General features: G+C 46.2%; 1 protein-coding gene, 1 long non-coding RNA gene, 1 pseudogene and 1 gene segment (V, D, J or C); all 4 read right to left on the bottom strand.

The window, feature by feature from the left end:
* LOC137486668 (T-cell receptor alpha chain constant-like) overlaps nucleotides 1-27736 on the bottom strand; it is a 172853-nt gene that overhangs the window by 95720 nt on the left and 49397 nt on the right.
* LOC137487045 (T cell receptor alpha chain MC.7.G5-like) lies at nucleotides 543-27736 on the bottom strand. Its single transcript, XM_068212693.1, has 7 exons — nucleotides 27341-27736; nucleotides 13440-13758; nucleotides 3553-3605; nucleotides 2274-2549; nucleotides 1579-1650; nucleotides 1117-1233; nucleotides 543-1033 (listed from the first exon to the last, which is right to left on the bottom strand). Exons 1-6 carry the CDS (start codon nucleotides 27396-27398, stop codon nucleotides 1118-1120), a joined length of 894 nt encoding a protein of 297 aa, XP_068068794.1. The 5' UTR covers nucleotides 27399-27736; the 3' UTR covers nucleotides 543-1033; nucleotide 1117.
* Nucleotides 4585-5940, bottom strand: LOC137486671 (uncharacterized). The gene is made up of 2 exons (XR_011005775.1): nucleotides 5691-5940; nucleotides 4585-5470 (listed from the first exon to the last, which is right to left on the bottom strand). It is a non-coding gene; the product is annotated as an uncharacterized lncRNA (long non-coding RNA).
* On the bottom strand, nucleotides 18472-23299 carry LOC137486665 (T cell receptor delta constant-like; annotated as a pseudogene).

Raw genomic sequence — 27736 nt, 5'->3', positions numbered from 1 at the left:
AGCTTGGGAGAGGGGATGACTTGGGGAAGGTGTGAGCTGGGCTCTGTTAGGCAAGAACCAAGTTGCTATGGAAACTATCACTCCATCAAACCACCCCAAATAATTTTCTGGTGGCCCCTTCCTCCTCTCCCTGAGTGTAAAACAACAGCAGGGTTTCTTCTCTGCTGGTATGAGCATTTTCCTCCCTCATGCCTTCAGCAAGGACTCTCCTCACTGAAGCTCCTGAATGTGCCAGAGAGACCCTTCCCTGCACAAAGTCTGTAAAAGAGAAATTCAGCCCACAGGAAATCTGCAGTATCAAAGCTGTGTTTCAGATCCCAGTGGGCTTTAGGACAGTTGGATTCCAGCAATTTCCACCCCAGCTTCAGAAGACAAAGCAGAGAAAACCGAGACCATTGTGGCTTAGAAAACTTTATTCTTGTCACGACTACAGGAACCTAAAATTCACGTGCAATTCATTTGGCAGAAGAACTAAAGGCTTAATAAAAAAATTTAAATTATCTGTCCGGATTAAATCACTTTAGATTCTGCACAAGTCGTCTTATCTCCAACACAGAGTTGTTTACGCTATCTAAAACCTGAAGCTACACATGGCAACTACTGGGCTTGAATTCCCTCAGCAGTGCTACTCCCGTTCCACAGGCAGTAACACAACATGCCTGGGAAAGGTGCTTTTAAAAGGCCATCTCTCTAGAGTGAGCATTGGAGTCTTCAAAGCTATTGAAGCAGGTTGGACCCTTGTGTGCCAATGCCAGAAGAGTGGGGAGATCTACTTAGCAAGAGCATGAGGATAAATCCATTCTCCTCAGTTGTCAGAGGAGAGGAAACAGCAAAAGCACTTGAAAGTCATCAGTGTAAATCAGCTGGCCAGGCAGGAGTGAACAGTATTCAATGTCTTCAGGGGAAGGTGCTGCCTTGAGTCCTGGGTGGTCTCTGTCAGCAGCTCTGCACCTGCTTGTTCAACCCCCTTGTGCTGCTGGTTCACATTCTTTCCTGCTCTTCTTCGGGCTCCTCTTGCCTTCATTCCCCATGTCTGGAAGAGCAAAGAGAGGTTTAAAGTACATTTAATGAAATTGGGCCTGTGAACTATTGTTTGATAGCTGTGCGTTCCCTTACCTCAGAAAAGAAGCAACTTGATAATCATGAGGGCATTGAAGGTGATGCTTTTTACCAGCAGGACTCTCAAACCCAGCACAGCCATGGACAGCATGTTCACTCTCTGCCCTTCAGGGTCTGCTCAGTGACCAGAAAAGAGGAGAGAGAGAGAGATCATGGTCTGGGTTTTGATGTTGTGATCTTGGCAGAAAGTGGGAAAACCACAGGAGACAGTTTCAGGGAAAGGAAGAGCAGCAAAGGAACAGCCGATAGAGAACATGGAACAACAGGGGAGCTCAGGGTCTGTCTCTGTTGCTTTTTGCTTCCTGGGGCTTGTGTGTAACTGCAGGAGCAGCCTTGGAACAGCAGCTTGTGTCTGCTGAATGTGTTGTGCTCTGAGTCCTCTGCCCTGGCGAAAATACATTTCCATGCCTTTATCCCCCAAACAGCAATGGAACTTCACATCCTGTTTGGGTAACTCACCTTGTGCTGAGGGGTCTGTGCTGTTGCAAACCCTGTCACTGGCCCCTGTTACTGGTTCTTCAGCCTCCTCTTCTGTAGCATGATAAAGAAAAGGCATTTTAACCTATATTCACCATATATACAGGATTAAAAGAAATCTTCAGGTGACATTTCTTCTAGGAATTGAGGAAAGTTGGGGCTCAGATGATCCATCATTAACTGCAACATTAACTTGAGGAGACAATTTCTCCGTGCAGTTGCAGGAAACAGAAGAATTCCTGCATTGGTTTTACTATATGAAAGACCTTGAGGACTACAAAGATAATGGCACAAAATAGAAAACCTATTCAATGAAATAACCTCACAACGCACCCCACCTTTAGCTTTGTGTAGGTTTTAGAAAGGCTGTTCCAGCTTGTGCTGCAGCAGGTTTGCTGCTACAGGGTCAAATATTTAGTCATAAGGAAATTCACATTTTGAACAAATAGATTGTGTCTTCCCTCTTTTCCCCCCAAAAGAGTATCTCAAAGTAATTCAATAGTTGCAACCATTTCTTTCAGATGCTTTGAAACATCTTTCAGCTCTCCCTGCTGCAGTACCCAATGTCTGTCTCATTTCTGCTGGCTGCCCAGGGCAGTGCTGTCAAGAAGGAGAGCACAAAGCCCCACAGACCACTGTCTCCAGAAATAAGTGACAGCTGTGCCACCAAGCTGTACCTGGCTGTGTTGTTATCGTGCTGTTGTGGGATTTGGCTGTGCAGGTCACCTCTGTGTCTTTTGTCACATTGACCACTTTAATTGCATTGTACAACCCCTCTGACGTCCAAATGGATGTGTTCTGTTCATATACGACCTCCTGAGAGGGCATCTCCAAGCTGATGTCCTTGGTAAGGAAGTTCCTTGCCAAACACGCTGCTTTCCCAGTGCTGCCACCTTCTTTCAGTTGCTGTGATTTCATCACAATGACTTGAGGGACAGAGGTTTCTTGAACGTCTGTAAGGAAAAGCAAGGTTTGGACAGGATTGATTTAACTGCAGACTTGCCTGAATGCTGAGTGTCCAAAAATTCACATGTACTCCAGCTGTGTCTAATTTGTAGCATTGGCAATCACTTTTTGTGGTCTTTATTTCTTGCTGCTTCTTCCAAAAGATCAAATTAAAGACCGAATGTGGCATGAGGGGCATATTTTTTAGGAGATTTAATCCCACAGGATTGCCACTTCCTTTTGCCAAAGCTTGTTCTTGTAAGTGAACCCTTGATTTTATAATGGACCTCTAAGCAAGAAGGGAACTTTTATGAATGCCACTCCAAGAGTCCACTTATTCTGCTTTCTCAGCACTTTAATTTCAAAACATAACAGTTCTATCTGGATTGCCTTGCATATTCATGAGACACAAATGCATACACTTTTTTCTTTTACTCTCCCTCCCTGACATCCAAGAGAAATTGAACATCCATTAACTTGGTTTGACCAGTTCAGTTGAATCCAAACTCTGAACAACTTAGTAAGACTAAACTAGTACAGAAATGTTGCATAAGATTATATTTTATGCTTTTGTACCCTTCTCTGCTATCACTGTTGTATTTTTAACTCTGACACAATAGATTGTCTTAGGAACTTGTATGCCAACTTCCACAGACAGTTTATTTCCCTTTAGACAGTCCAAGCGTGACTTCAAAGCCCAACAATGACGATGAAAATCTTATTAAGAAGCTTGAAAAAGTGGATAGATGTATGTTCCAAAGAAATTCAGAATGATAGCAGACAGCACTACCCTTGTGGAGTTCAAGTTTTTTGGCAACACTGAGAAGTGGGATAAGAATATTTTTACATATATATTGTCTAGTTGCATGCAAAAGATTACACATAGAAAGCCTAATTAGTGACTGAAAAACATGAGTATCTGCATGAATTTTAGGGGGAATAAAATATTTTAAAAGGGGGAAAATGAAAGAGTAACAGCTCCGAAAATGGTAATGTATAAAGGATACCTACTTGGCTCCACAGTCAGTTGAGTTCCATTCCCAAAGACAAGAGCAGCAGTAACACACAGTTAAAACGCGTAAATCAAAAAGGGCTCATTTTGCTATTCTTCCTATACACATTTCCTTCCCAGGTGTTGTACCATGCTTGGCCAGAGCCTGTCAGTCCTGTGCATTCTGTGTTCTCTGAGAAGACCTTGAAAGGCTTTTCATGTGGTCTCCTCTCCAGGCTTTCCAAACAGCCAGAATACAAACAGGCTGCTTCTCTGCAATAACTCTCTGGGCAAGATCTTCAGCAAGCAATAATGTACACAGTGCAATTGTGGTTCAGGGAGCAGAAGACTTGTTTTATCAGAGCCCGGAAGCCTCACCCGTGTCCCATGAGTTTACCTTACTTGACAGTACAGCCATGAATTCCTACCATTGCTTGCTTCTGGAAGGGATTAATATTTTATGTTCTGAAAATTTATTTGGACAAAAAAGTTGTTCTCCTTCACTTTTGTCCTATGAAGTCCCAGGATGAGCCCAATATTCCAGAACGTAATGGGCCTTAGCATTCTCAATGGATGTTTAATCTGGAATAAACCAAACCGTACCAAAAGGAAAACCTTCTCTGTCCTTAACTGAGGCCTCAACAGAATATGCCCAGAGAATCCCACAGTGGCAGCAATGGTTCTTATCTTATGTCATTTGGAATTAGGGGAATTCTCAAAATATTTGGATAATATAAAGTATTTGTGCTGTAAACACCTTAAAATGCAGATTAGTATCCCCAAAGGAATTCAAAACCAAAAGGAGGAGGTTGCTTACACCCTGGAAACTTTGCCTTCAACATATTAAGTATTTCAGCAGTCTCAAAGGGACTTTGATACTTAAGGCCCAATATGTTTTTAGCACCAAACATAATCCCATAATCTCTGTGCAGCACTGCAAATATGCCATCTTTGGCTAGAAAAAGAAAATCATTGAACGGCATGAAAACATGAGGTCTGTTGTCAGAATGAAGTCTGAAGAAATCTTCCTTCAGAATGATAGCTTCACTTGAGGTGACATGCACCTATTTTGTATATCATGGAATTGCAAAGAAAGATAGGAATAACTAAGGCTTCTAATAATCCCTACTCCCCACATTGCTCTTTTCAGAGCCCACTCAACCTGGCAGACAATTGTCTGTCATTCCAGGAGCTCTTGGATATGAGGCACTTGTGAGAATTTAAGCCCAAGGCTAGTTAACCTCCTTCCTGCTCTGTCCCCAGGACAGTGGAATTCCTTACCTGGGGACACTGTCAGTGTGGTGCCAGTGTCGAACCAGAACTTCTCAAACCAGGCAGTGACAGATCTGTCTCAAACCTCCTCAGCACGGTGAGCTCTTCACGGAGCTCTGCATTCCTGCCCCAGGTCAGGCAGTGCAAATCCACTGGAGAATTGGACACTGGACAGTAAATTTGGGCCAGAGTGCTGCCCAAAGTGGGAATCAGTCATCACATGCTAAGCAGTGCCCTGCTGGTGTTTGGGGATCATGGAATCATGGTGCTATGCAGAATCAGCCCAGTTGTTCCTGGGAAAGCTTCCTGAGCAGCTCCATGCTGAGGGTTTGTCTTGAAAGCCTGGCTGGAGAGCAAGTGCATTCAAGGGATTATCGCAGCTGAAAATCCTTTCAGTGAACCCAAACCATTAAATTTTTTTCTCCACCCCCACCTTAATTTTAAATGAATTTTTAGAAATAAAGAAATGCCACTTACTTGGTACAACTGTAAGAGTCGTCCCTGGTCCAAATATAACCTTCCCAGTTCACACACTGCTAAGCCTTATTCGAATAACTCACTCTTTCCTCATGGTGTTCAAATTTGTTGTAAAAACAGGTGAAGAAAAGACTTTAGTCCTAATTATCCATGGTTGTAAGTTCCTGAGAGGATCCAGAGGTAGATTTACTTCCAAAAATGGTAAGGAACAAAAAAGGGTTGAATTTTTCATTGATTTCAAATATCTTGACTGAGTAGAGAATTTTCAACTTCTCCCTTTCTTCCACATTTTTGAACCTTCATGAGCTCTTTTATGTATCCAGGACAAAAGGACATATAGGAAGAATGTTGTACTTCTTTTCTTAATCACTAGAGTCACCCATCTCCTTTCTTTCCCAAAATATCTCACCTTCTTTCCCTCTTGTTTTTGTACATGTCCCTATGCTGTTTAAATGATTGTGGTAGCATAATGTCAGTCACAGTGATATATTTCCTAGCAAAAACTGTCTCTGTTCCACTACACAGAATTTTGGTTTATACAGGCAGTCACATGACTTCTTCAGTGGTTTCAGACCCGTCGTACCACATGAAGAAACACCATATGGCTTTCAAGGAAGAATCTAAAAAAATATCAGAGATGATGAGTTTTAAATGAGAACTGGTGGGGAATTACATGGCTCCACTGAATGGTCTGAGGGAGTTAAGCTGGATAGAAAGCAGAAAAGTAATCAATAGTTCTTATGTTATTTTGGAGCATTTCTTACAACGCAGTTTAATCGCCCTACTTCTTTTCTTGTGGGTACTAGTGGTAGTGTGACAGGGGTCCTGGGATGTAGCAGGTTAGATCTGGGGATTTTGGGAGGAATGGATTAAAAGCAGAAGACACAGAAGTATCGTAGACTGCTGAAGTGACCTTTTAGCTGGGAATTACCCTGGCCAGCCCAGGGTGAATTGCATCCAGAGATCCTCTAGCAGGGACCCAGTTTAGATGCCAGTGTCTCTCTTTGCCTCTGCATGGCTGTTGCTCAGGGATTCCCCCAGGTTAGCAAGGTCATAGAAGTAAAGGTACTCTGTGTGAGTTTGTAGCTGCTCCATCCGCTGCCTTTGCTGCCTCACACAGGAGGTGGTGTCTGTCCTAGTTTGAAAGACACTTGTCAGACAAGGAAGCCAGGAACCTCCTTTGGAATGGAGAATATGACCCCCTTCCCTCCAAACTATTATAACTTTGAAATAAAGGGGCTTTTAGGCAAAGATATGGGAAAGGAATAACAGTTCCTTACCAGTATGTGTATGTATAACAAGGCAAACAAACAAACAAACAGCATCAGCACCAAACACAACCAGACACCCAGTCCCAGCCTCTCTCGGCCGCAGGCTCATTCCCCTTTGGTGCAGTTCCGGTCACAGCCAGCAGGGGCGCTGCTGGCTCATGGCTGAGCAGGGCAGGTGCGATGATTCCCCCGGGGCTGCAGGGGGCGCTGTGACGCGGCTCAGCCGCCTCTCTGCATGTTGGTAATGGTGGCAGAGACAGAGGAGGGGCTCCTTTGACAAACCCCCAGGGCTGGCGATCCTGGTGCCCCTCTGGATAGTGAAACCATCTATAGCAGGAACCTTGGAGCAGCAGGCTGGAAAGGCAGAGGTGAGCACAGGCAGGGTGCTAAACCAAGTGTAGGAGAAACTCTGAAGCAGTGGCAGGAGCCACAGGTGTCTCCACAGACAGGGGGTGTTAAGTGATAGTGTTGCAAAAATCCCTGAAGCACTGGCAGAAAACAGCAGGGCTGGGAGGGGGATTGCTTCTTTGCAGAGCTCACTGGCAGTGGCTGCTCCTGAAGTTAGCACAGGGCGTGTCCCAGCGTTCTCCTGCCTCCTGGTTCCCTGCATAGTGTGCGCTGGCTCGGGGCTCCCAAGTGACAAAGGAGCAGAGAAGCAAGCTGGCATGCCCTACTCACAGAGCCAAAGGAAAAGAAAAGAAAGAAAAACAGGCAAAAACCACAGGGCAACAGTGTCTCCAGTCAGACACCCTTGTCCTGTGGCTCCTGAGCTGAGCAGCCCCACCAGATGGAAGCAGCAGCCTCTGTCTCCAACCCTCACAGGATGCCCCTCACCCATCGTGAAAATCCCCGAGCTAGGGGAGGCAAGGACCATTCCAGATTCAAAACAAAAACAAAACTATGAATGGATAGGGAATGGAAGCCATTCCCAAGACAGAAATATGGCTAGAAAACATGAGAGGATTGGGAAGAAATAGGCGAGGCTTTCATGGGATAAATGGGACATCCATGGGCTCTGGTCCTCATGGGGTGCGAGAAGTGTGTCAGGTGTCTGATGGCAGGACAGCACAGCTGAGCACATAATGAAGGATTTTTCTGGAGTGTTCACAAGAAATTTGCTGACACAAGTGGCTGGTGAGCTGGACCTCTATGTGCCAGTGAAGAAGAATTGGTGGTGGATGTGAGGTGGTTGGGGCAGCCTTGGCTGCAGTGACCATGCACTGCTTGAGCTCAGGATCCAGGGAGAAGAGAGCAATGCAAAAACAGGACTGGAGCCCTGAGCTTCAGGCGAGCAGAATCTGGGGTCTTCTGGGAGGAATTCCATGGGTTATGCTCCTGGACACATGAGGGGTCTAGGAGAACTGCTCATTCTCAGAGATTAGCTCCTGGAACCTCAAGAATGGTTTCTCTTGACAAAGCAATAAGTCAAGCATTGTGTCAAAAGTCCAAAATGATGAACAAAGGGCTCCTGAGTAAACTCATAAGTGGTGTGAGAAACAACTGCTCACTTTAAATTTTTTAAAAGGTTTATTAAACCTTAACAAAATTACAACAAAAGGACTAAATAAGGAAAAACAGGCCTGGGAGCCCCCATCGTGGCTGCCTACCACATGGCTCGTCTTCAAGGTGGATACTTCGCCTTTTATACCCTGGAGAGGAGTTGTATCAGCCAACCCTGGCCCCTCCTAAAGTCTGTCAGTCAACTCTTCTCTGCTGTTTATTGGTGGAGACTGCTTTCCTGCAACTTGATGGGAGGCTCAGGCGTTGTCATGCTGTACCCTTGCTATTCTGTTCCCATCTGCCCCATATAAGGGTGGCTCTTTAAAGACAGAGAGGAGGTGGAAGGATGTTTGTCTTTTCTGATAAGGAGGCAGTAACTCTTAGGTGTCTTGTTGCTATTATCCCTGTGTGAAGAATTTCTTGATGGTCTCATCCCTTTCTTGAGTTAGTTAAAAAAATTCCTTACATCGCATTGTTTCTATTTTAACATTATATTATAACCTAAAACAATATCTACCATACTACTTAAAAAGGATTAATAGAGTACTACAAAATAACTTTCCAACATTACATGTATAGTAATCAATTTAATATTTGCAAAGAGCAAATCATTTAATATGCATTTTTCACATTGACTGAAGTTGGCTTTTGATTTGATTTTATCTTAATCATTTTAATTAATGGTAGCCTGGAATTGTGGAGCATTTTCTGAATTCTCAGATGCAGTTCTAAGACACAAAAAGCAAATAGCATGATTTCATCCTGTTTTGCTGTTGTTCTTCCCAAGGACAGAGGTGTGCTTCTCATTTTTAACCTCTGGTTTTACAGCAGTGCTGCTATTTCCCATTGGTAACACGGGCGTGTTCATCTGCTGTTCCCTTGAGTGCGTCAAATTGTTTTCTCTTCCTTGATGCTTGAGGCCTGCAGGAAAGCTGTGGAATGTGCTGATGTGATGCTTCCAATCTGTTGAATCTTTGGCATTGTCACTGAAACTATGGAAAAAACAAAAACCCTCCAACAACATATTTAGTGTTAGAGAATCAAGGCATTACTTTATTCTAGCCAGGATGTTGTTCTGGCCATGATGTTCAGCAGAAATCCTTTCATCCACACATGGAGCAGGTGTGCAGAGAGGATCATTCCAAGACACATGAATTGTACTAGATTTTTCAGATACTTATACAGCCAAAACCCAGAGAAAATCATTGGTTCAATGCTCATTGGTCCCAAGATACGTAGTTCTTTGCATTTGGTTTCCTATTGGATATGAATTTCTTGGTCTCCACTGCTAATTTGGTCCTCATGCCTTGGTTAGTTCCTGTCTCCTTTCCCCGAGCAGGTGTCTCCGATTATGCCAGGGCTGATATTTGGAGTTCATGGTTCATGAATGGTCATTGATGGTCGTTATCTCTTCTGTATCTTCTGTGCTGCTCCCACTCTGTTGAGATGTTCAGCTCATCTGGCCTCACCTGGTGGAACAATGCCCTGAAAAGAAACTTCAATTCCCTTCCCCTGGGGCAAAGACGAAGAAACATGACTGAAGTTTTAAAATAAAAAAATTTCAACTTGGTATATTTCCCAACAGCATGACAAAGACAAAAAACTGTAAACACTTTGTTATAAACAGCTTCTTTTTTGCATATAACTTTTTTGCATGTACCTTCTTGTGTCAAAGTGTTAGCCTTTGGCTGTTTTGCTTTAGACAGTGTTAAAAAGTCTGACACCATCTCTCTTTGTAGCACTCTTTCTACAAGCGAGGCATCTTCAAAATTCACCCTGTCTCTGATCCCATGCGAGATTCTCAGGCACATTGAGATTTCTGCATAGGGCAAGGAAAAAACTAACTCATCAATGCATAGAAATGTAGAGAGGTTTAGAATCACAGAAGTTTGATTTGGAAGTGAAAATGAAAAGTCATTTAGTGTTACCCGCCTGCAACAATCAGGGACATGTTCAACTTTAACAGGTGATAGAGGTTAAGATTTGTCCATTTTCTTTTCTTTCTCTCAGGGAATTTTTCTCCATTTTGTTGCCTAAGAGAGGGTAACGATGATACTTTTAGAGACAAAAGATGTGACTGGGAGGGGGAGGAGGGGAAAGGGTGCAGTTGGCTCCCCTCTTAGCTTGGGGCTTTCTCCTGGGAAGTGCAGAGATGAGATTTTGGCTGGGGGTGAAGTCAGGGAGCTGGGCTCAGCTCCTCCCTGGCCCTTGCTTTGGGGATAAGAGAAGAAACAGTCATATTCTTGGTGCTGGGCTGCTGCTGCAGGGAGAATTCACTACCACCATGGAGTTCTGTCCTCCACGGCTCACCCCACCATGGCTGAGCCTTTGCTCCTAAAAATAGTTGTTGCAATGGTTAATCTCCTACAACCCATCTCAATGGGAGGGATGCTCACCAACAGTTTGGGTGCCTCAGGGGAAACCTGGGACCCAGACCCCTTACCCCCTCTGGAGGGAGTGTCTCCCAGCTGTTTGTGGGAGCCTGGCTGCCACTGCCCAGCCTGCTGTTTTCTGCCACTGCCTCAGGGATTTTTTTTACACTTAAACTTGACACCCCGTGTCCACCTGAGGTCCCACGGCTCCTGGCACAGCTCGGGAAGGAAGCTACTGTTTGCAACCCTGGGTGTGTTCTCTTCTGCCATTGCAGCTGCTGATTCTCAGGTTCCTGCTACAGTTCTTTTGGCCACCTGGATGGTCACCAGGATCGGCTGCCCCATCTGGGTTTGTAAAGGGAGCACCTTCTCCATCTCTCCTGCCCGCCCACCCACCATTACCCACATGCAGAGAGGCAGTTCAGCCCGTGCACATCGCCCCCTACAGCCGCGGGGGAATCTTCACAACTGCCCTGTATTAAACAACTGCCTGTATTAAAAAGTCTTTCCCCATAATTTTTTAAGTCTGAGGGATAGGAGAAAACATCCCTTGCAATGTCTGTAAGTTCCTTGCCACAAGAGGATGCTTAGAGGAATATTACCAATAGAACTTACTTTTTAAAGGTTTAGCTAAAAAATGGCTCTAGAAAGAAGGGAAAGAACAAGCATTCTCTTGGCTGCTTCCTGGAGCTTGACAACTCTATTGCTGTCCATGGCTTGTTGATGGAGGCTGCAATCCTGGACAGAGTACATGGGAGGAAATTCAATTGGGAAATGATGAGTAGAAGCTCCTGCCTTCTCCCCTGCCAAAAACCAAAGGCCATCGATGGAGGACTGCAAGGGATTTGTGTGACAAATTTTCCTGCCAGCAATTTCTTGTCTGTACTAAATGCACCCAGATCTCCCAGGCTCTCCTTATATGTCAGCTGTTCCCTTCCTTGTGTTCATGGCCCTTCATTGCATTTGATCTCCTCTGTCCATGTCCTTCCCAGGCTTGGGAGCCCAGCAGGGGACACATTGGTCCCCAGCCCCAGCAGTGCTGAGCTGAGGAGGATTCCTCCCCCGTGAGCAAGGAGTCAGGTCAACATGCCAGGAGGCTGCATGGACAAATGAGGCTGGGAAAACATGGGCCCACTGCTGAATGGGATGGGGACCAGGTGACAGAGGACACGGGACAGGGCTGAGGTCCTGGATGCTTTATTCACCTCAGGCTTCAGCCTTCAGGAATTTCATTTCCCACAGACCAAGGGGAGAGGATGGGCCACACAGTATCTACTCCTGAAAGAAACTAGTGACTGAGCTGTTTTCTTGTCCATAAGAATGGATTTTGTCCAAAAGGTTCCAGGGAAGTCAGTGCTGAGAGCACAACTAAATGAAGAATGCACAGCATCCACCTTCTTCTCACCCACCAAGACCCTTTGTCTCACCGTAGAACGCTGTAAACCTGGCTAAGTGAGACTCACACTTCCCAAAGCTGTGCTGAATGTCCATGAAGAAGGAGGGCTGGGATGTGCTCCAGGTGCCAGAAGAGAGATTGCCCTGATGTGCACAGGGAAGACCAGGATGGTGCAGGTAACGTCAAGTGATGGTGGAGCAGATATTGACCCTACAGCCCAAGGAGTTCCCCACACAGAAGCAACTGGATATGTCCGGAGCAGGTCCGGGACTCCATGCAGAGCTCATGTTGGAGCCAGTTTCTGACAGGAACTGTGGTCTCATGGAAGAAGTAGCCCATGTCATAGCATCTTTTCTGAGAGAACCTGCAGGGATCCACATTGAAGCAGTCTATTCCGCAAGGACTGCACAGCGAACTTCTGACACACACTGGAGGAGTTTGTGAAGAACTGCAGTCAATGCCAAGAACCAAAGTTGAAAATTTCCTGGAGAAATGCTTCCTCTGGACTCCACACTCTGGAGAAGGGCATGAGAAGGAAGAAATGGCAGAGAAAATGGGTTATGAACTGATGGTTGCAATCCCCTTTCCTGAACAATGTTTGGGTAGATGAGAGGTTTTTAGATCTGCAATTTTTTTTCTCATTATCCTACTCTGATTAGATTTACCAAAATTCAAATTCACTTATCCAAGTCCACATGTTTGCCCATGGTGGCCCTCCTGCGACCTGTCCTTATCTCAACCCACAATTCTTAATTGCATTATTTTCCCTCTGTCTGATTGAGGAGTATGGGCACTGAGACAGCCGCTTGCTGAACCACTGGAGGGAAACCAAAGTAAACTCACCACCTATTTTCAACTCCTTCTTCCTGATCAGGAGCTCTGTAGCATCCACCTTGTAGAGCAATGTCATCCCTGCTGATCTGGCTTTCCAAAACAGCCTGGCTGCATCCACCACAGCACTCTGGAAGCTACAGCAACACATCTCCATCATCCCATGGCATCCATAGCCCCCATGCAGCTAAGGCACAGAGGAGAAATGAGGCTGTGCTGGACAGGAGCCCAGGTGTTACCATAGAGCAGGCCGTGAACGAGAAGACTCCAAGTCAAAGGCAAAGAGAATGAACTCTGATTTATTACAAATGCAGCACTCTTATATAGGGAACATAGTGCAGACTAATTTCATTGGTCCTAGAGGAAAAATATCTCACACCAATGGTGTGCAATGAATGACGAACGGTGGCAGAACATATCTATAAACAATGTGAACAACAAGATAGATTAGAGAATTATTTACATTCTTTCCTAACTGTCTCCCAGGCTCTCACCTGGTTAGAAAACCTTCTCTTTTTCTCTCTGACTGAACTAAGAATATCCACACCCAGGCAATGTGCACTAAACCTGCACTTGCCCAAACAGCTTCTGCAGTTTCCAGGATGGATCCTCCAGCACCATAAATGGTACCAGCCCTGACAGCCAACCTCCCTTCAGTGCATTTTAGAGCCACCAAGCCAGAGGGATGTTTCCTGCACCTGCCATTATCTGACAAGAGCCCGAGGGAGCAGCTGCTAGCAGGAAATGCTGGGAGATCTGTCTTGCCCATCTGTTGGTTTTTGGTTCACTCTGCTACAGAGAGGCTCCAGGGTGGGTCTGCTGCACAGTAATACGTTGCTGCATCCCCTTGCTCTGCTGCCAGGATCTGCAGTGTGAAGTTGTTCTTGGAGCTCTCCAGTCGTCCCTTAAAGCGATCTTGGAAACCTTCTCCATAGGCAGAACTGCCCATGCAAACCCATTCCATGGCTCCTGGGCCCTGACGGTACCAGTACGTGTAGTAGTCGCTCATATCATCTCCCTTCATGCTGCACTCAAAGGTGACTTCTTTTCCCTCTTGCACGGTCACTTCCCTGGGCTGCTGCTCCAAGGCCACCTGGCCAGTGACTGCTGCGGAGAGCAAGAACAAGCCACAGTCACTCCAAGATTCAGCAAAGGTCAGGGCAATGCTGGTGGGGCTTTGGACTGGCACTGGACCAGTGGGAGGACAAAATCCTGCTCTTTGAAGCCAGCTGTCAAAGATGGGCAGAGCTGGTGGCAGCTAGCAAGGCTCACAAGGAAGGAGACACCACATTTCCCTCCCTCCTTTTCCCTGTCACACAGGAAGCTTTTCCTGATTTCCCTCAAAGAAGCTGGAAGGATTCATACCCAGGGGGGACAAATTCCTTTGTCCTTGCCAAGACAGGATGGTGAGGAACCCACTCTCCTGCCCCTGAAACTGCTCAAGAGGAGCACAGCAAAGACAAAGGCCTGTCCCAGGCAGTGGGGCTTGTGCCCCGTGCTGCCATGCTCCAGCTCGTGTGTGCCAGAGGGGCCGCAGTGCCCAGGAGCAGTGTCCAGTGCCAGGGCAAAGCGCTGGGCCCTGAGATCTGAGTGCAGCAGGGAGGTGCCCTGCGTGTGCCCAGGCTGCAGAGGAGGCAGCTGGGATGGAGGTGCCGAGCTCAGAGCCGCAAGAGGAGCAGGGCTGCTCTCCCCGTGCTGCACAGGCATGGCTGGGCAGCTGGAGCCGGGGCACAGGTCCGGCTGCAGGCGCTCAGCACAGCTCCCCAGAGCCCTGCAGAGCCCAGGGCCACGCTCAGCTCCTGGGGCCATCAGCCCTTGCCTTCACTTACCTACAATGGGCAAGAAGCTCACGTACAGGGCACTCCACATGGCCAGGCCTGCTCTGTGTGGACTCTCTCCACCTTCTCTCTGCCTGCACAGCAGCTCTGCCCACACCTGCCCTGCCTGGGCCTCTGACACTGCTCCCAGGCCCAGTCCCTGCTGGTCCCTCCCTCTGTCTATGACACCAGTGAGGGGGAGAGGTGGGGCAGGAGGAGCAGAACTTGAAGATCCTGATGCCCTCCTGGGTGTCTCTCACACTGAGTGGACCCCATCTTTCTATTAAGCCCTCTCCATACTCACACTCTGTGTGATCCTGTGGAAGAGCCTCAGGCTTGCTTTGGAGTGGGTCAGTGGGAACACTAAATTGGGGAATACCATTCCTAAACCCCAACAGCCTTATTTGGCATCCAGTGTGGGCATGAAGGCTTGAGATAAGAGCAGATCTGCCCAGAGTGGGCTGGAGACAAATCTGATCTCAGCATTAGTCGTTCCAGGTGTGGAGGCCCTGGTGCCAAGGCTGCTTGGGCTGTTCCTGTGGCTGTGGTACCCAACCCTGTGTGTGCTCCTATCTGTGCTCCCCTTGCTGATATTGTGCGGGGCTGTGGGCACTGACAAGCGGATTGGGAGAGGACAGAAACTCTTGGCCTCTGGATCTGAACCCTGTCAAGTGTTAGAGAAAGATATTGTCCCAAGGATGATCTAGCAGTGCTCCCAAGGAGGTGGCACCCCATGGCCAGAGACTCTATTTCTCATCAAAATAAAACTGTGCGTGCACAATGCCTGTTAGAGGTGCCCATGTAATGAAGGCTGGGGTGCCTCTACTCTGTTTCCCTGCAGGTTATGTTTCAATACAGGTCACCAAAGAGAAAGTGCCCTGATGGTGGGAGGCTTTGGCATAGCCAGGAATCAACTAAGGCCCTCCCTACAGAAATCCAGGAATTGACATCTATTTTCAAAGCTGTGCTTTGAAAAGACAGGAATTTCCAGGAGCTCTGCACTCCCCAAGCTTCAATAGTTTTATAGGGGAAGATCAGGTTCCCAATATTTCACTCCAGACCATATCTGATGACTGAAATATAAGGGGAAGAGAGAAAGACAACTTGCCTTGCAGTCAGGTTATTACCCATACATTTAATGAGTTTCTGTATATGTTAGACCTATTTTTGTCAGGAGCTTTTTAGGATTTTGGGACACAAAACAGACAGGTGAGATTTTGCCCAGCAGATGCAGTAATATGATTATTACATTGTATTTTTAATGTGGTATAAGAAAACAGAAGGGTTCAGTGGCACAGAAAGCTATTTGCTATGGCCCATTGTCATGGAGTTCTTCATAATGCTTTCCCATGTAGCCTCTGGAGAGAGGTTTATTCTTTCAGGATGCTTTTAATGTTCTCTGCCACAGGAGAGAGCTCTCACCATTTTGACTTGCTCAGCAGGACCGATGTCAGATACCACACTCTTGTGTGTGAGACTCACCAATGAGAAGGAAAAATAAATGTGCTAGAGGTAAAAATTTTCCTCAAATTGCTTTAAAAGTTCTATTGAAGTTCATGTTGTGGGTGGTCTTGTCATGGAAACTGTCAGAAAAAAACTCTCCAACAGCATTTTTTAATGTTAGAGATCAAGGAATTACTTTATTCTGGGCAAGATGAACAGCAGAAATCATTTCACCCACACAGTGCATGGGTTGTGCAGAAAATATCCTTCCATCATACAAGGTTTTCAGTAGTTTTCCTGTTCGTATACAGTCAAAATCCAGAGAAATACATTGGTTGAATGTCCTTTGGGCACAACTTCCACAATTTGTAGTATTTGGTCTCCTAATGATCCCTTCAGCTTCCATATTATTTTAATAATCATTCTTTGTTCTCCTCTTGATCTTGTCCCAGACCAGGTGTCTCTGACCATGCCAGGGCTGATGTTTGAAGTTAATGTTAATTAATGCTCATTATCTTTTCTGTATCTTGGAGGTGACTGGGTCTCCCCTGCTCTAGCAGGACTGTCTGGAGCTGTTTGCCAAGGACCATGTCCAGGTGGCTTTCGGATGTCTCCAGGGACAGGGGCTCAACTCCCAGAGATTTTCAAATTTGTCAGAGCACAATCAAGTATGGACACAAATTAATCTGTAGGAGAATAGGATAGTACTGTCAAAATGTATTGTAGCAAAGAGTTCTGTTTATAATTATCCTCCATTCTTTTGCTATCCTGCGATCCCTTCCAGGACAATATTGTATTTTCAGATGTCAGGATAATTCCACATATAAAGGAGTTTCTTTTAACTATAGAGGCTATTTTAATGTGGAGCACAGTTTCTCTACAAAACTCTCCTCAGCTGATACCAGGTGGCAGAGCTGCAGATTCTGTCCCCTTATGTGGAATTAACCACACTGGGACAATCCTACTATTGGACTGGAAACACTTCTATTCTCCTGTTGTGTTGAGCTGCATGTTCTACATTGTCAATGCAAAGTGAAAAGCCAGGGCTTAGTGGGGACAATCTGGGACCCTGTCATGAAATGAGGGCTTTAGGGCAATGAAACACTCACTGCCAGAGGTGTCAGCAAAAGCAGGTTTAACCCAGACTGGCCAAAGTGTGGCACTGGCCAACAGCTCACTGTAGAGCTTTCCTACATGGATGAATCAGGGAGAGGAACATCAAAAGCAGGTTTAACCCAGATTGGCCAAAGTGTGGCACTGGCCAACAGCTCACTGTAGAGCTTTCCTACATGGATGAATCAGGGAGAGGAACATCAAATTGGAATTAATTTGGAAAGATTGATGTGGAGACAGGGGGAAAGAAAGGGGTAGAACTATAAAAGGCAGTCCCTCCCATTGTGTCATGAGGTGCAGAAAGGGCTCTGCTGCTTTGTAAACTCCTTCTAGAGGAGATGTGGATGGATCCAATCCTAGTCCCAGACTTCATCACGACTTTATGACTGAGGGATTATAACAGCACTTAATCACTGAGCTTTCCCTCCTGTCCATCTGATTCCTCAGTTGTGTCTGAGGGAGTATTCTGAATATATAAATCTGCCTGAGAGACAGAAAAGGTGTGGATGGCTTGAGGAAAAGGTTCTGGGTGTCATTGTAAAATCAGCATAACAATGCTGATGAACGGCTCCCCCTGATTGATGTTATGGTGGTAGAATGCAGGAAATGAGCGATTCACTGGATTTGGATTTTCCATGCAAATTTCACAGAGCCTCTGCAAGGGCTGAGGCTCTTCTCTGGCTGTCTGCAGGGCCTGAGGGTGTGAGCTGAGCAGGCACAATGCAGCAGCCCTTGCTGTGTCCTGTGCAGAGGCTCTCTTGAAGGCAGCAGAAACTCAGGCAGGGGGAGCAAAGCCTTCTTTCCCCTTCAGGATGTGGTTAACTTGTGTTGTCAAAAGCAGAGGAGGGTTAATGCTGCCTGGTGTGACTGAATCAGAAATGGTGACCACAGCATCCTGCCTGTAGCTTGGGAGAGGAGATGACTTGGGGAAGGTGTGAGCTGGGCTCTGTTAGGCAAGAACCAAGTTGCTATGGAAACTATCACTCCATCAAACCACCCCAAATTATTTTCTGGTGGCCCCTTCCTCCTCTCCCTGAGTGTAAAACAACAGCAGGGTTTCTTCTCTGCTGGTATGAGCATTTTCCTCCCTCATGCCTTCAGCAAGGACTCTCCTCACTGAAGCTCCTGAATGTGCCAGAGAGACCCTTCCCTGCACAAAGTCTGTAAAAGAGAAATTCAGCCCACAGGAAATCTGCAGTATCAAAGCTGTGTTTCAGATCCCAGTGGGCTTTAGGACAGTTGGATTCCAGCAATTTCCACCCCAGCTTGGGAAAAAAAGTACAGAAAACTGAGATCATTGTGGCTTAGAAAACTTTATTCTTGTCACTACTACAGGAACCTAAAATTCACGTGCAATTCACTTGGCAGAAGAACTAAAGGTTTAATAAAAAAATGAACATAATCTAGTTGAATGAAACAACTTTAGATTCTGCACATGTTGTCTTATCTCCAACACAGAGTTGTTTACGCTATCTAAAACCTGAAACTACACATGGCAACTACTGGGCTTGAATTCCCTCAGCAGTGCTACTTCCGTTCCACAGGCAGTAACACAACATGCCTGGGAAAGGTGCTTTTAAAAGGCCATCTCTCTAGAGTGAGCATTGGAGTCTTCAAAGCTATTGAAGCAGGTTGGACCCTTGTGTGCCAATGCCAGAAGAGTGGGGAGATCTACTTAGCAGGAGCATGAGGATAAATCCACTCTCCTCAGTTGTCAGAGGAGTAGGAAACAGCAAAAGCACTTAAAAGTCATCAGTGTAAATCAGCTGGCCAGGCAGGAGTGAACAGTGTTCAATGTCTTCAGGGGAAGGGGCTGCCTTGAGTGCTGGGTGGTCTCTGTCAGCAGCTCTGCGCCGGCTTGTTCAACCCCCTTGAGCTGCTGGTTCACATTCTTTCCTGCTCTTCTTCGGGCTCCTCTTGCCTTCATTCCCCATGTCTGGAAGAGCAAAGACAGGTTTAAAGTACATTTAATGAAATTGGGCCTGTGAACTATTGTTTGATAGCTGTGAGTTCTCTTACCTCAGAAAAGAAACAACTTGATAATCATGAGGGCATTGAAGGCGATGCTCTTTGCTAGCAGAACTCTCAAACCCAGCACAGCCATGGACAGCATGTTCACTCTCTGCCCTTCAGGGTCTGCTCAGTGACCAGAAAAGAGGAGAGAGAGAGAGAGATCATGGTCTGGGTTTTGATGTTGTGATCTTGGCAGAAAGTGGGAAAACCACAGGAGACAGTTTCAGGGAAAGGAAGAGCAGCAAAGGAACAGCCGATAGAGAACATGGAACAACAGGGGAGCTCAGGGTCTGTCTCTGTTGCTTTTTGCTTCCTGGGGCTTGTGTGTAACTGCAGGAGCAGCCTTGGAACAGCAGCTTGTGTCTGCTGAATGTGTTGTGCTCTGAGTCCTCTGCCCTGGCGAAAATACATTTCCATGCCTTTATCCCCCAAACAGCAATGGAACTTCACATCCTGTTTGGGTAACTCACCTTGTGCTGAGGGGTCTGTGCTGTTGCAAACCCTGTCACTGGCCCCTGTTACTGGTTCTTCAGCCTCCTCTTCTGTAGCATGATAAAGAAAAGGCATTTAAACCTATATCCACCATATATACAGGATTAAAAGAAATCTTCAGGTGACATTTCTTCTAGGAATTGAGGAAAGTTGGGGCTCAGATGATCCGTCATTAACTGCAACATTAACTTGAGGAGACAATTTCTCCGTGCAGTTGCAGGAAACAGAAGAATTCCTGCATTGGTTTTACTATATGAAAGACCTTCAGGACTACAAAGATAATGGCGCAAAATAGAAAACCTATTCAATGAAATAACCTCACAACGCACCCCACCTTTAGCTTTTTGTAGGTTTTAGAAAGGCTGTTCCAGCTTGTGCTGCAGCAGGTTTGCTGCTACAGGGTCAAATATTTAGTCATAAGGAAATTCACATTTTGAACAAATAGATTGTGTCTTCCCTCTTTCCCCCCAAAAGAGTATCTCAAAGTAATTCAATAGTTGCAACCATTTCTTTCAGATGCTTTGAAACATCTTTCAGCTCTCCCTGCTGCAGTACCCAATGTCTGTCTCATTTCTGCTGGCTGCCCAGGGCAGTGCTGTCAAGAAGGAGAGCACAAAGCCCCACAGACCACTGTCTCCAGAAATAAGTGACAGCTGTGCCACCAAGCTGTACCTGGCTGTGTTGTTATCGTGCTGTTGTGGGATTTGGCTGTGCAGGTCACCTCTGTGTCTTTTGTCACATTGACCACTTTAATTGCATTGTACAACCCCTCTGACGTCCAAATGGATGTGTTCTGTTCATATACGACCTCCTGAGAGGGCATCTCCAAGCTGATGTCCTTGGTAAGGAAGTTCCTTGCCAAACATGCTGCTTTCCCAGTGCTGCCACCTTCTTTCAGTTGCTTTGATTTCATCACAATGACTTGAGGGACAGAAGTTTCTGGAACGTCTGTAAGGAAAAGCAAGGTTTGGACAGGATTGATTTAACTGCAGACTTGACTGAGTGCTGAGTGTCCAAAAATTCACATGTACTCCAGCTGTGACTAATTTGTAGCATTGGCAATCACTTTTTGTGGTCTTTATTTCTTGCTGCTTCTTCCAAAAGATCAAATTAAAGACCGAATGTGGCATGAGGGGCATATTTTTTAGGAGATTTAATCCCACAGGATTGCCACTTCCTTTTGCCAAAGCTTGTTCTTGTAAGTGAACCCTTGATTTTATAATGGACCTCTAAGCAAGAAGGGAACTTTTATGAATGCCACTCCAAGAGTCCACTTATTCTGCTTTCTCAGCACTTTAATTTCAAAACATAACAGTTCTATCTGGATTGCCTTGCATATTCATGAGAAACAAATGCATACACTTTTTTCTTTTACTCTCCCTCCCTGACATCCAAGAGAAATTGAACATCCATTAACTTGGTTTGACCAGTTCAGTTGAATCCAAACTCTGAACAACTTAGTAAGACTAAACTAGTACAGAAATGTTGCATAAGATTATATTTTATACTTTTGTACCCTTCTCTGCTATCACTGTTGTATTTTTAACTCTGACACAATAGATTGTCTTAGGAACTTGTATGCCAACTTCCGCAGACAGTTTATTTCCCTTTAGACAGTCCAAGCGTGACTTCAAAGCCCAACAATGATGATGAAAATCTTATTAAGAAGCTTGAAAAAGTGGATAGATGTATGTTCCAAAGAAATTCAGAATGATAGCAGACAGAACTACCCTTGTGGAGTTCAAGTTCTTTGGCAACACTGAGAAGTGGGATAAGAATATTTTTACATATATATTGTCTAGTTGCATGCAAAAGATTACACATAGAAAGCCTAATTAGTGACTGAAAAACATGAGTATCTGCATGAATTTTAGGGGGAATAAAATATTTTAAAAGGGGGAAAATGAAAGAGTAACAGCTCCGAAAATGGTAATGTATAAAGGATACCTACTTGGCTCCACAGTCAGTTGAGTTCCATTCCCAAAGACAAGAGCAGCAGTAACACAGTTAAAACGCGTAAATCAAAAAGGGCTCATTTTGCTATTCTTCCTATACACATTTCCTTCCCAGGTGTTGTACCATGCTTGGCCAGAGCCTGTCAGTCCTGTGCATTCTGTGTTCTCTGAGAAGACCTTGAAAGGCTTTTCATGTGGTCTCCTCCCCAGGCTTTCCAAACAGCCAGAATACAAACAGGCTGCTTCTCTGCAATAACTGCCTGGGCAAGATCTTCAGCAAGCAATAATGTACACAGTGCAATTGTGGTTCAGGGAGCAGAAGACTTGTTTTATCAGACCCCGGAAGCCTCACCCGAGTCCCATGAGTTTACCTTACTTGACAGTACAGCCATGAATTCCTACCATTGCTTGCTTCTGGAAGGGATTAATATTTTATGTTCTGAAAATTTATTTGGACAAAAAAGTTGTTCTCCTTCACTTTTGTCCTATGAAGTCCCAGGATGAGCCCAATATTCCAGAACGTAATGGGCCTTAGCATTCTCAATGGATGTTTAATCTGGAATAAACCAAACCGTACCAAAAGGAAAACCTTCTCTGTCCTTAACTGAGGCCTCAACAGAATATGCCCAGAGAATCCCACAGTGGCAGCAATGGTTCTTATCTTATGCCATTTTGAATTAGGGGAATTCTCAAAATATTTGGATAATAAAGTATTTGTGCTGTAAACACCTTAAAATGCAGATTAGTATCCCCAAAGGAATTCAAAACCAAAAGGAGGAGGTTGCTTACACCCTGGAAACTTTGCCTTCAACATATTAAGTATTTCAGCAGTCTCAAAGGGACTTTGATACTTAAGGCCCAATATGTTTTTAGCACCAAACATAATCCCATAATCTCTGTGCAGCACTGCAAATATGCCGTCTTTGGCTAGAAAAAGAAAATCATTGAACGGCATGAAAACATGAGGTCTGTTGTCAGAATGAAGTCTGAAGAAATCTTCCTTCAGAATGATAGCTTCACTTGAGGTGACATGCACCTATTTTGTATATCATGGAATTGCAAAGAAAGATAGGAATAACTAAGGCTTCTAATAATCCCTACTCCCCACATTGCTCTTTTCAGAGCCCACTCAACCTGGCAGACAATTGTCTGTCATTCCAGGAGCTCTTGGATATGAGGCACTTGTGAGAATTTAAGCCCAAGGCTAGTTAACCTCCTTCCTGCTCTGTCCCCAGGACAGTGGAATTCCATACCTGGGGACACTGTCAGTGTGGTGCCAGTGTCAAACCAGAACTTCCCAAACCAGGCAGTGACAGATCTGTCTCAAACCTCCTCAGCACTGTGAGCTTTTCACGGAGCTCTGCATTCCTGCCCCAGGTCAGGCAGTGCAAATCCACTGGAGAATTGGACACTGGACAGTAAATTTGGGCCAGAGTGCTGCCCAAAGTGGGAATCAGTCATCACATGCAAAGCAGTGCCCTGCTGGTGTTTGGGGATCATGGAATCATGGTGCTATGCAGAATCAGCCCAGTTATTCCTGGGAAAGCTTCCTGAGCAGCTCCATGCTGAGGGTTTGTCTTGAAAGCCTGGCTGGAGAGCGAGTGCATTCAAGGGATTATCGCAGCTGAATCTCCTTTCAGTGAACCCAAACCTTTAAATTCCTTTCTCCACCCCCACCTTAATTTTAAATGAATTTTTAGAAAGAAAGAAATGCCACTTACTTGGTACAACTGTAAGAGTCGTCCCTGGTCCAAATATAACCTTCCCAGTTCACACACTGCTAAGCCTTATTCGAATAACTCACTCTTTCCTCATGGTGTTCAAAAGCGTTTTAAGAACAGGCGATGAAAAGCCATTAGTCCTTGTTTTCCAGGGGTGTAAGCCTGTGAGAGGATCCAGAGGTACATTTACTTACAAAACTAGAAATGGAAAAATATTAATTTGATTGTTTAATGATTTCAAATAGCTTGATTGAGTACAGAATTTTCAAATTTTCCCTTTCTTCCACTTGTTAGAATCCTTATGAGCTTTTTTATCTTTCCAGGATAAAAGGGAATATAGGAAGCATGTTGTACTTCTCTTCTTATTCACTAGAGTCACCCATCTCCTTTCTTTCCCAAAATATCTCACCTTTTTTCCCTCTTTTTGTTTTTGTACAGGCCCCTATGCTGTTTATATCATTGTGGTACTCCGGCCCCTGTACACCGTGATCTATTTCCTTGTAAAAACTGTCTCTGTTCCACTACATGGAATTTTGGTTTATACAGGCAGTCACATGACTTCAGCAGTGGTTTGAGATCCAACGTACAACATAAAGAAACACCATATGGCTTTCAAGGAAGGATCTAAGATAATATCAGAAAGGTTGAGTTGTAAATGAGAACTTGCGGATTACATGGCCCCTCTGAAAAGTCTGAGGGAGTTAAGCTGCATAGAAAGCAGGAAAATAATCAGTGCTTTTCATGTCATATCAAAGCATTTCTAAAAATTTTCTGACTTGCTGAAAACTGTCCACTTTCCCCCCTTCATTTCAGTGCTCAGAAGCAGGAGGAATGTGCCCTCTGGTCTCTTAGAATGGGTGCCTGGGGGTCATTTAGTACCTTAGAAAGTCTTTATGGTGTTTTTGGTAAGAGTGTGAACATACATGAGGAATATCTGTGGAGGAAAAGAAAATCCTCTGTGAAATTACTGTGGATGGGTGCCTCTTTACAGTGCCTGTGCAGAAGCACATGGAGGAGGGAAACAAACACAAGACATTAGAGCTCCACCAGTAGGTGCAGGGCAATGACCTCGTGGACAGCAGAGAGAAGTGGTGGGACAGCTCTCGTGACCCAGGAAGGGAAACATGTGGTGCAGTGCAGGTCAGGGCACATGGCCTGGGCTCCTCTCCAAGAGAGGATGATGGGTTGGGTTGGCTTGGCTTGGCTTCAAAGGGCCCATAAAGATCATCTACTTCCAATCCCTCTGACAGAAGAAATCAAGTGGTATTATCTTTGTGGTCGTGGCTTTTGGCAGTGCTGTGTTGAATGGCTCTGAGATTAATCCACTACAGCAATTCTTCCATCAAGCCAAAGGGGGAACTGGGGCAAAGCCTGGGGAGAACTGCCTGACCCTCTGACATCTGTAGCTCCTGTATGGGATGCCTCAGGCACTGTGCTCAGGAACAAGCCCATGGATGTATTTGCACAGGTCTCCTTATGTTTTCCATTAAAACCTACACTTCTAAAGAAAGAAATGAATGCACAGTGCTCAGAAGAAGAACACCTGTGTTCATTTACATGGAGACAGAGCTGGGAGTGCAGGGAAGGAGTTTTTCATCATGTCCTGGTAAAGTCCATCTTAGCAGTGCAGTTCCTGGTGCAGTGCTGCTCTTTCCTCAGATACAATTAATTGATTATTGTTATGTGTTACTGCAATGTTACTGTGAGGTTCCCTAAACATCATGAAGTATCCAAATGCAGTTGAGTTCCACCTTTCCATGCTAAAACTGCAGCTCTTTCAGTGCCCATTGTATTTCTTTGTCATGGTTTAACCACTGATGGTAACTAAGCACCACCTGGCTGCTTCCTCCTTTCCCCTTCATTGAAGTGGGGAGAGAATTGGAAGGGTAAAAGTGAGAAAAGTCATGGGTTTAATAAATTACTCAACACTTTTATAAATAAAGCAAAAGCTGCATATGTGAGCAAAGCAAAGCAAGGAATTCATTCACAACTTCCAATTGTTAGGCAAGCGTCCAGCCTAATCCAGAAAAGCAGAACTCCATCACACATAGAGGCTACATGGAAATAAAACCACTCAGTTTCCATCACCTTCCTTTTTCTTCCCTATATTTATACACCAAGCATGATGTCTTACGGCCCAGAATACCCCTTTGGTCAGCTGGGGTCATCTGAACCAGCTGTGTTCCCTCCCAAATTTTGTGTACCCTCAGCTACTCACTGGTGGGTGGAATGAGGAGCAGAAGAGGTCTTGACTCCATGTAAGCACTGCTCAGCAATAACTCAAACATGACTGAATTATACACACTCTTTCCAGCACAGATTCAAAATATAGTCCCTTTCCTGCTACTATGAAGAAAATTAACTCTACTCAAACCAAACCAATCACATTCTTAACAAAAAACAAAACAACCAAAACACTCTTTCCCTGGTTCTTTCTGTCTGTGGGAGATGCTGAGAAGGAAGGAAGGAGTTAACAACATGTTAATGGTTTGGGGTTTGCTTGTGGGACACTGCTGTTGTTATTGCTGTAGCACATCTGCATCTGTTTTTGCAAAAGACAGCCCAGACTAGTCTTGAGAAATCTGGGAAGAGCCTTGGAGCAACCACAAAAGATCCGGCTAGATTAAAGCCCCTTCTTCCAATTCTGCCCTGGCCCTGCCTGCTTTTCAAGCACTGTGCCCTTTTCAAGATCTCTCATGCTGCAGAAATAGGTGGCTGTGTCTGCAGCTGCTGGCGAGAGCAGTTGCAGCCACAGCTGGTTCCTGGAGGGGTCTGCAGAGCTGTTGACTCGGGTCTGGAAGGATGAAGCGATGTGCTGGAGCCGTGTGAAAGGATACTGCATCACTAGGTGCTGCAACTCTTTGTCAGGAGTCTGCCGGATCCAGTCCCATGCGTAGTTGCTATCGGTGATGGCTACACCAGAGATGTGACAGGTGAGCCAGACAGACTCTGAGATCTTCCCTACTGTAGGGCCTGAGGCCTCTGTCTTCACCTGAGAAAGGCCACCTACAGCCCAGGAGACAAGGGTAAACAAAAAGCAACAGCTTAAGCAATCAGTCTACTCCACCATGTCCCCGTGGTTCTGCTTGTGATGTCCAGGATCCAGCAGCTGCAAACCCATCTGCTCAAAAACTCTTGCTCCCTGTAGAATCTCAGATCTGGGAGAGACACACACAGCCTTCCCCATTCTCCCACTGAGCTCCCAAATTACTTTCTAGAATTCCCGTTCTCCTCTGCTGACCCCTCAGGCAGCAAAACCCGTGGGCTGGACTGAGTGGACATGAGCTGTGCCCAAAACTATAGCAGGACTATTCACACACCTGACCCTTTGGATTGGGTACCTGTAATACTGGAAACCAAGGGAAACAGGGAAATTACTTCAAAGCTGAAGTGAGAAGTGAGTTGGCATGACACATGGGAAGAAGGTAAACGTAAAGGTTAGAGCTCATTTGGGGAGAGCAAAAGGTAGTATGTCCCTGTTAGAATCAAACATTTCAAAACTCTGCACTGTGTCTACAGCAACCCCGAACATCGGGGCAACACAGGCCCCTTCCAGGTCTGAGGCAGCGAACTGAGATGCTGACAGGTGGTTTGTGTTCAACCTCAGCTGGATTTTGTGTCTCTGTGCGGACAGCACAGAAGTAGCGGGCACCGTCCCTGGCGTGGAGGAGATGCAGGCTGAGAAATGCCAGAGAGTGGGAATTGTCCCTGGAGGCTGTGGCTCGACCTTCCACTGCTGACCCAAACTGAATCTTTGACGAGTAATGGCTTATCAAGGACACCCATTCGAATCTGCCTCGGGGTGCCTGACGGTACCACCGAACATAATGATTCTCGAAGGTGAAGCCGGACCCTCGGCAGGAGAGGGTGGCAGAGTCCCCGGGCGCTCGCAGCCCTCCGCCGGCCTCCTGCAGCCTCAGCTGTGCCCGGAGCCCTGCGGAGGGAGAGCGCAGGAATCGGGCAGGGCGCGACCACGGACCGAGGGCGTTGTCCCGGGGTCCCGGACGCCGCACTGTGACAAAACCCGCCCTCCTTCTCCCCCCAGCATCTGCATCTGCCCGTGCTCCTGCCCGTCCCTGTCGCTGTCCCTCGTTCCCCCGGCCCGGGCTCGCTGCCCTCCCCGCCCGGCTCTCACCTGCCGGCCACAAGGCCAAGACCAAGGCCAGCAGCCACGGCCCCGGCCCGGCCAACATCGCTGCCGGCCCCGGCCCCGCGGCAGCCGCACAGGAGCCGAGCGGAGCCGCGCCCGGGCCGCTCCCGCCCGGCCCCGCCTCGCCGGGGCAGCGCCGGCGCCTCTGCCCGCCCCGACACACCCGCCCCAGGCCCCGGGTGTCGCAGGACAAGCGGCGGACTCAGGAGAACGGGGGCTCGGCGAGGGACGCTGGCAGCTGCGTAGGCAGAGGAGCAGAGGCGCCCCGGGAGATGAAGGCTTCTGTCCCGGGGCTACCAGCGCGCCTCCATCGCGGTCCCGGTTTCTTGCTCTGGGAGCCCTTTCAAAGATGTCGACCCCTCAGTACTTCTAAGAAAACAC

Source organism: Anomalospiza imberbis, chromosome 22 (assembly GCF_031753505.1).
Source record: "Anomalospiza imberbis isolate Cuckoo-Finch-1a 21T00152 chromosome 22, ASM3175350v1, whole genome shotgun sequence".
NCBI classification, from domain to species: domain Eukaryota; kingdom Metazoa; phylum Chordata; class Aves; order Passeriformes; family Viduidae; genus Anomalospiza; species Anomalospiza imberbis.
This window is presented reverse-complemented; position numbering and strand designations above follow the sequence as displayed.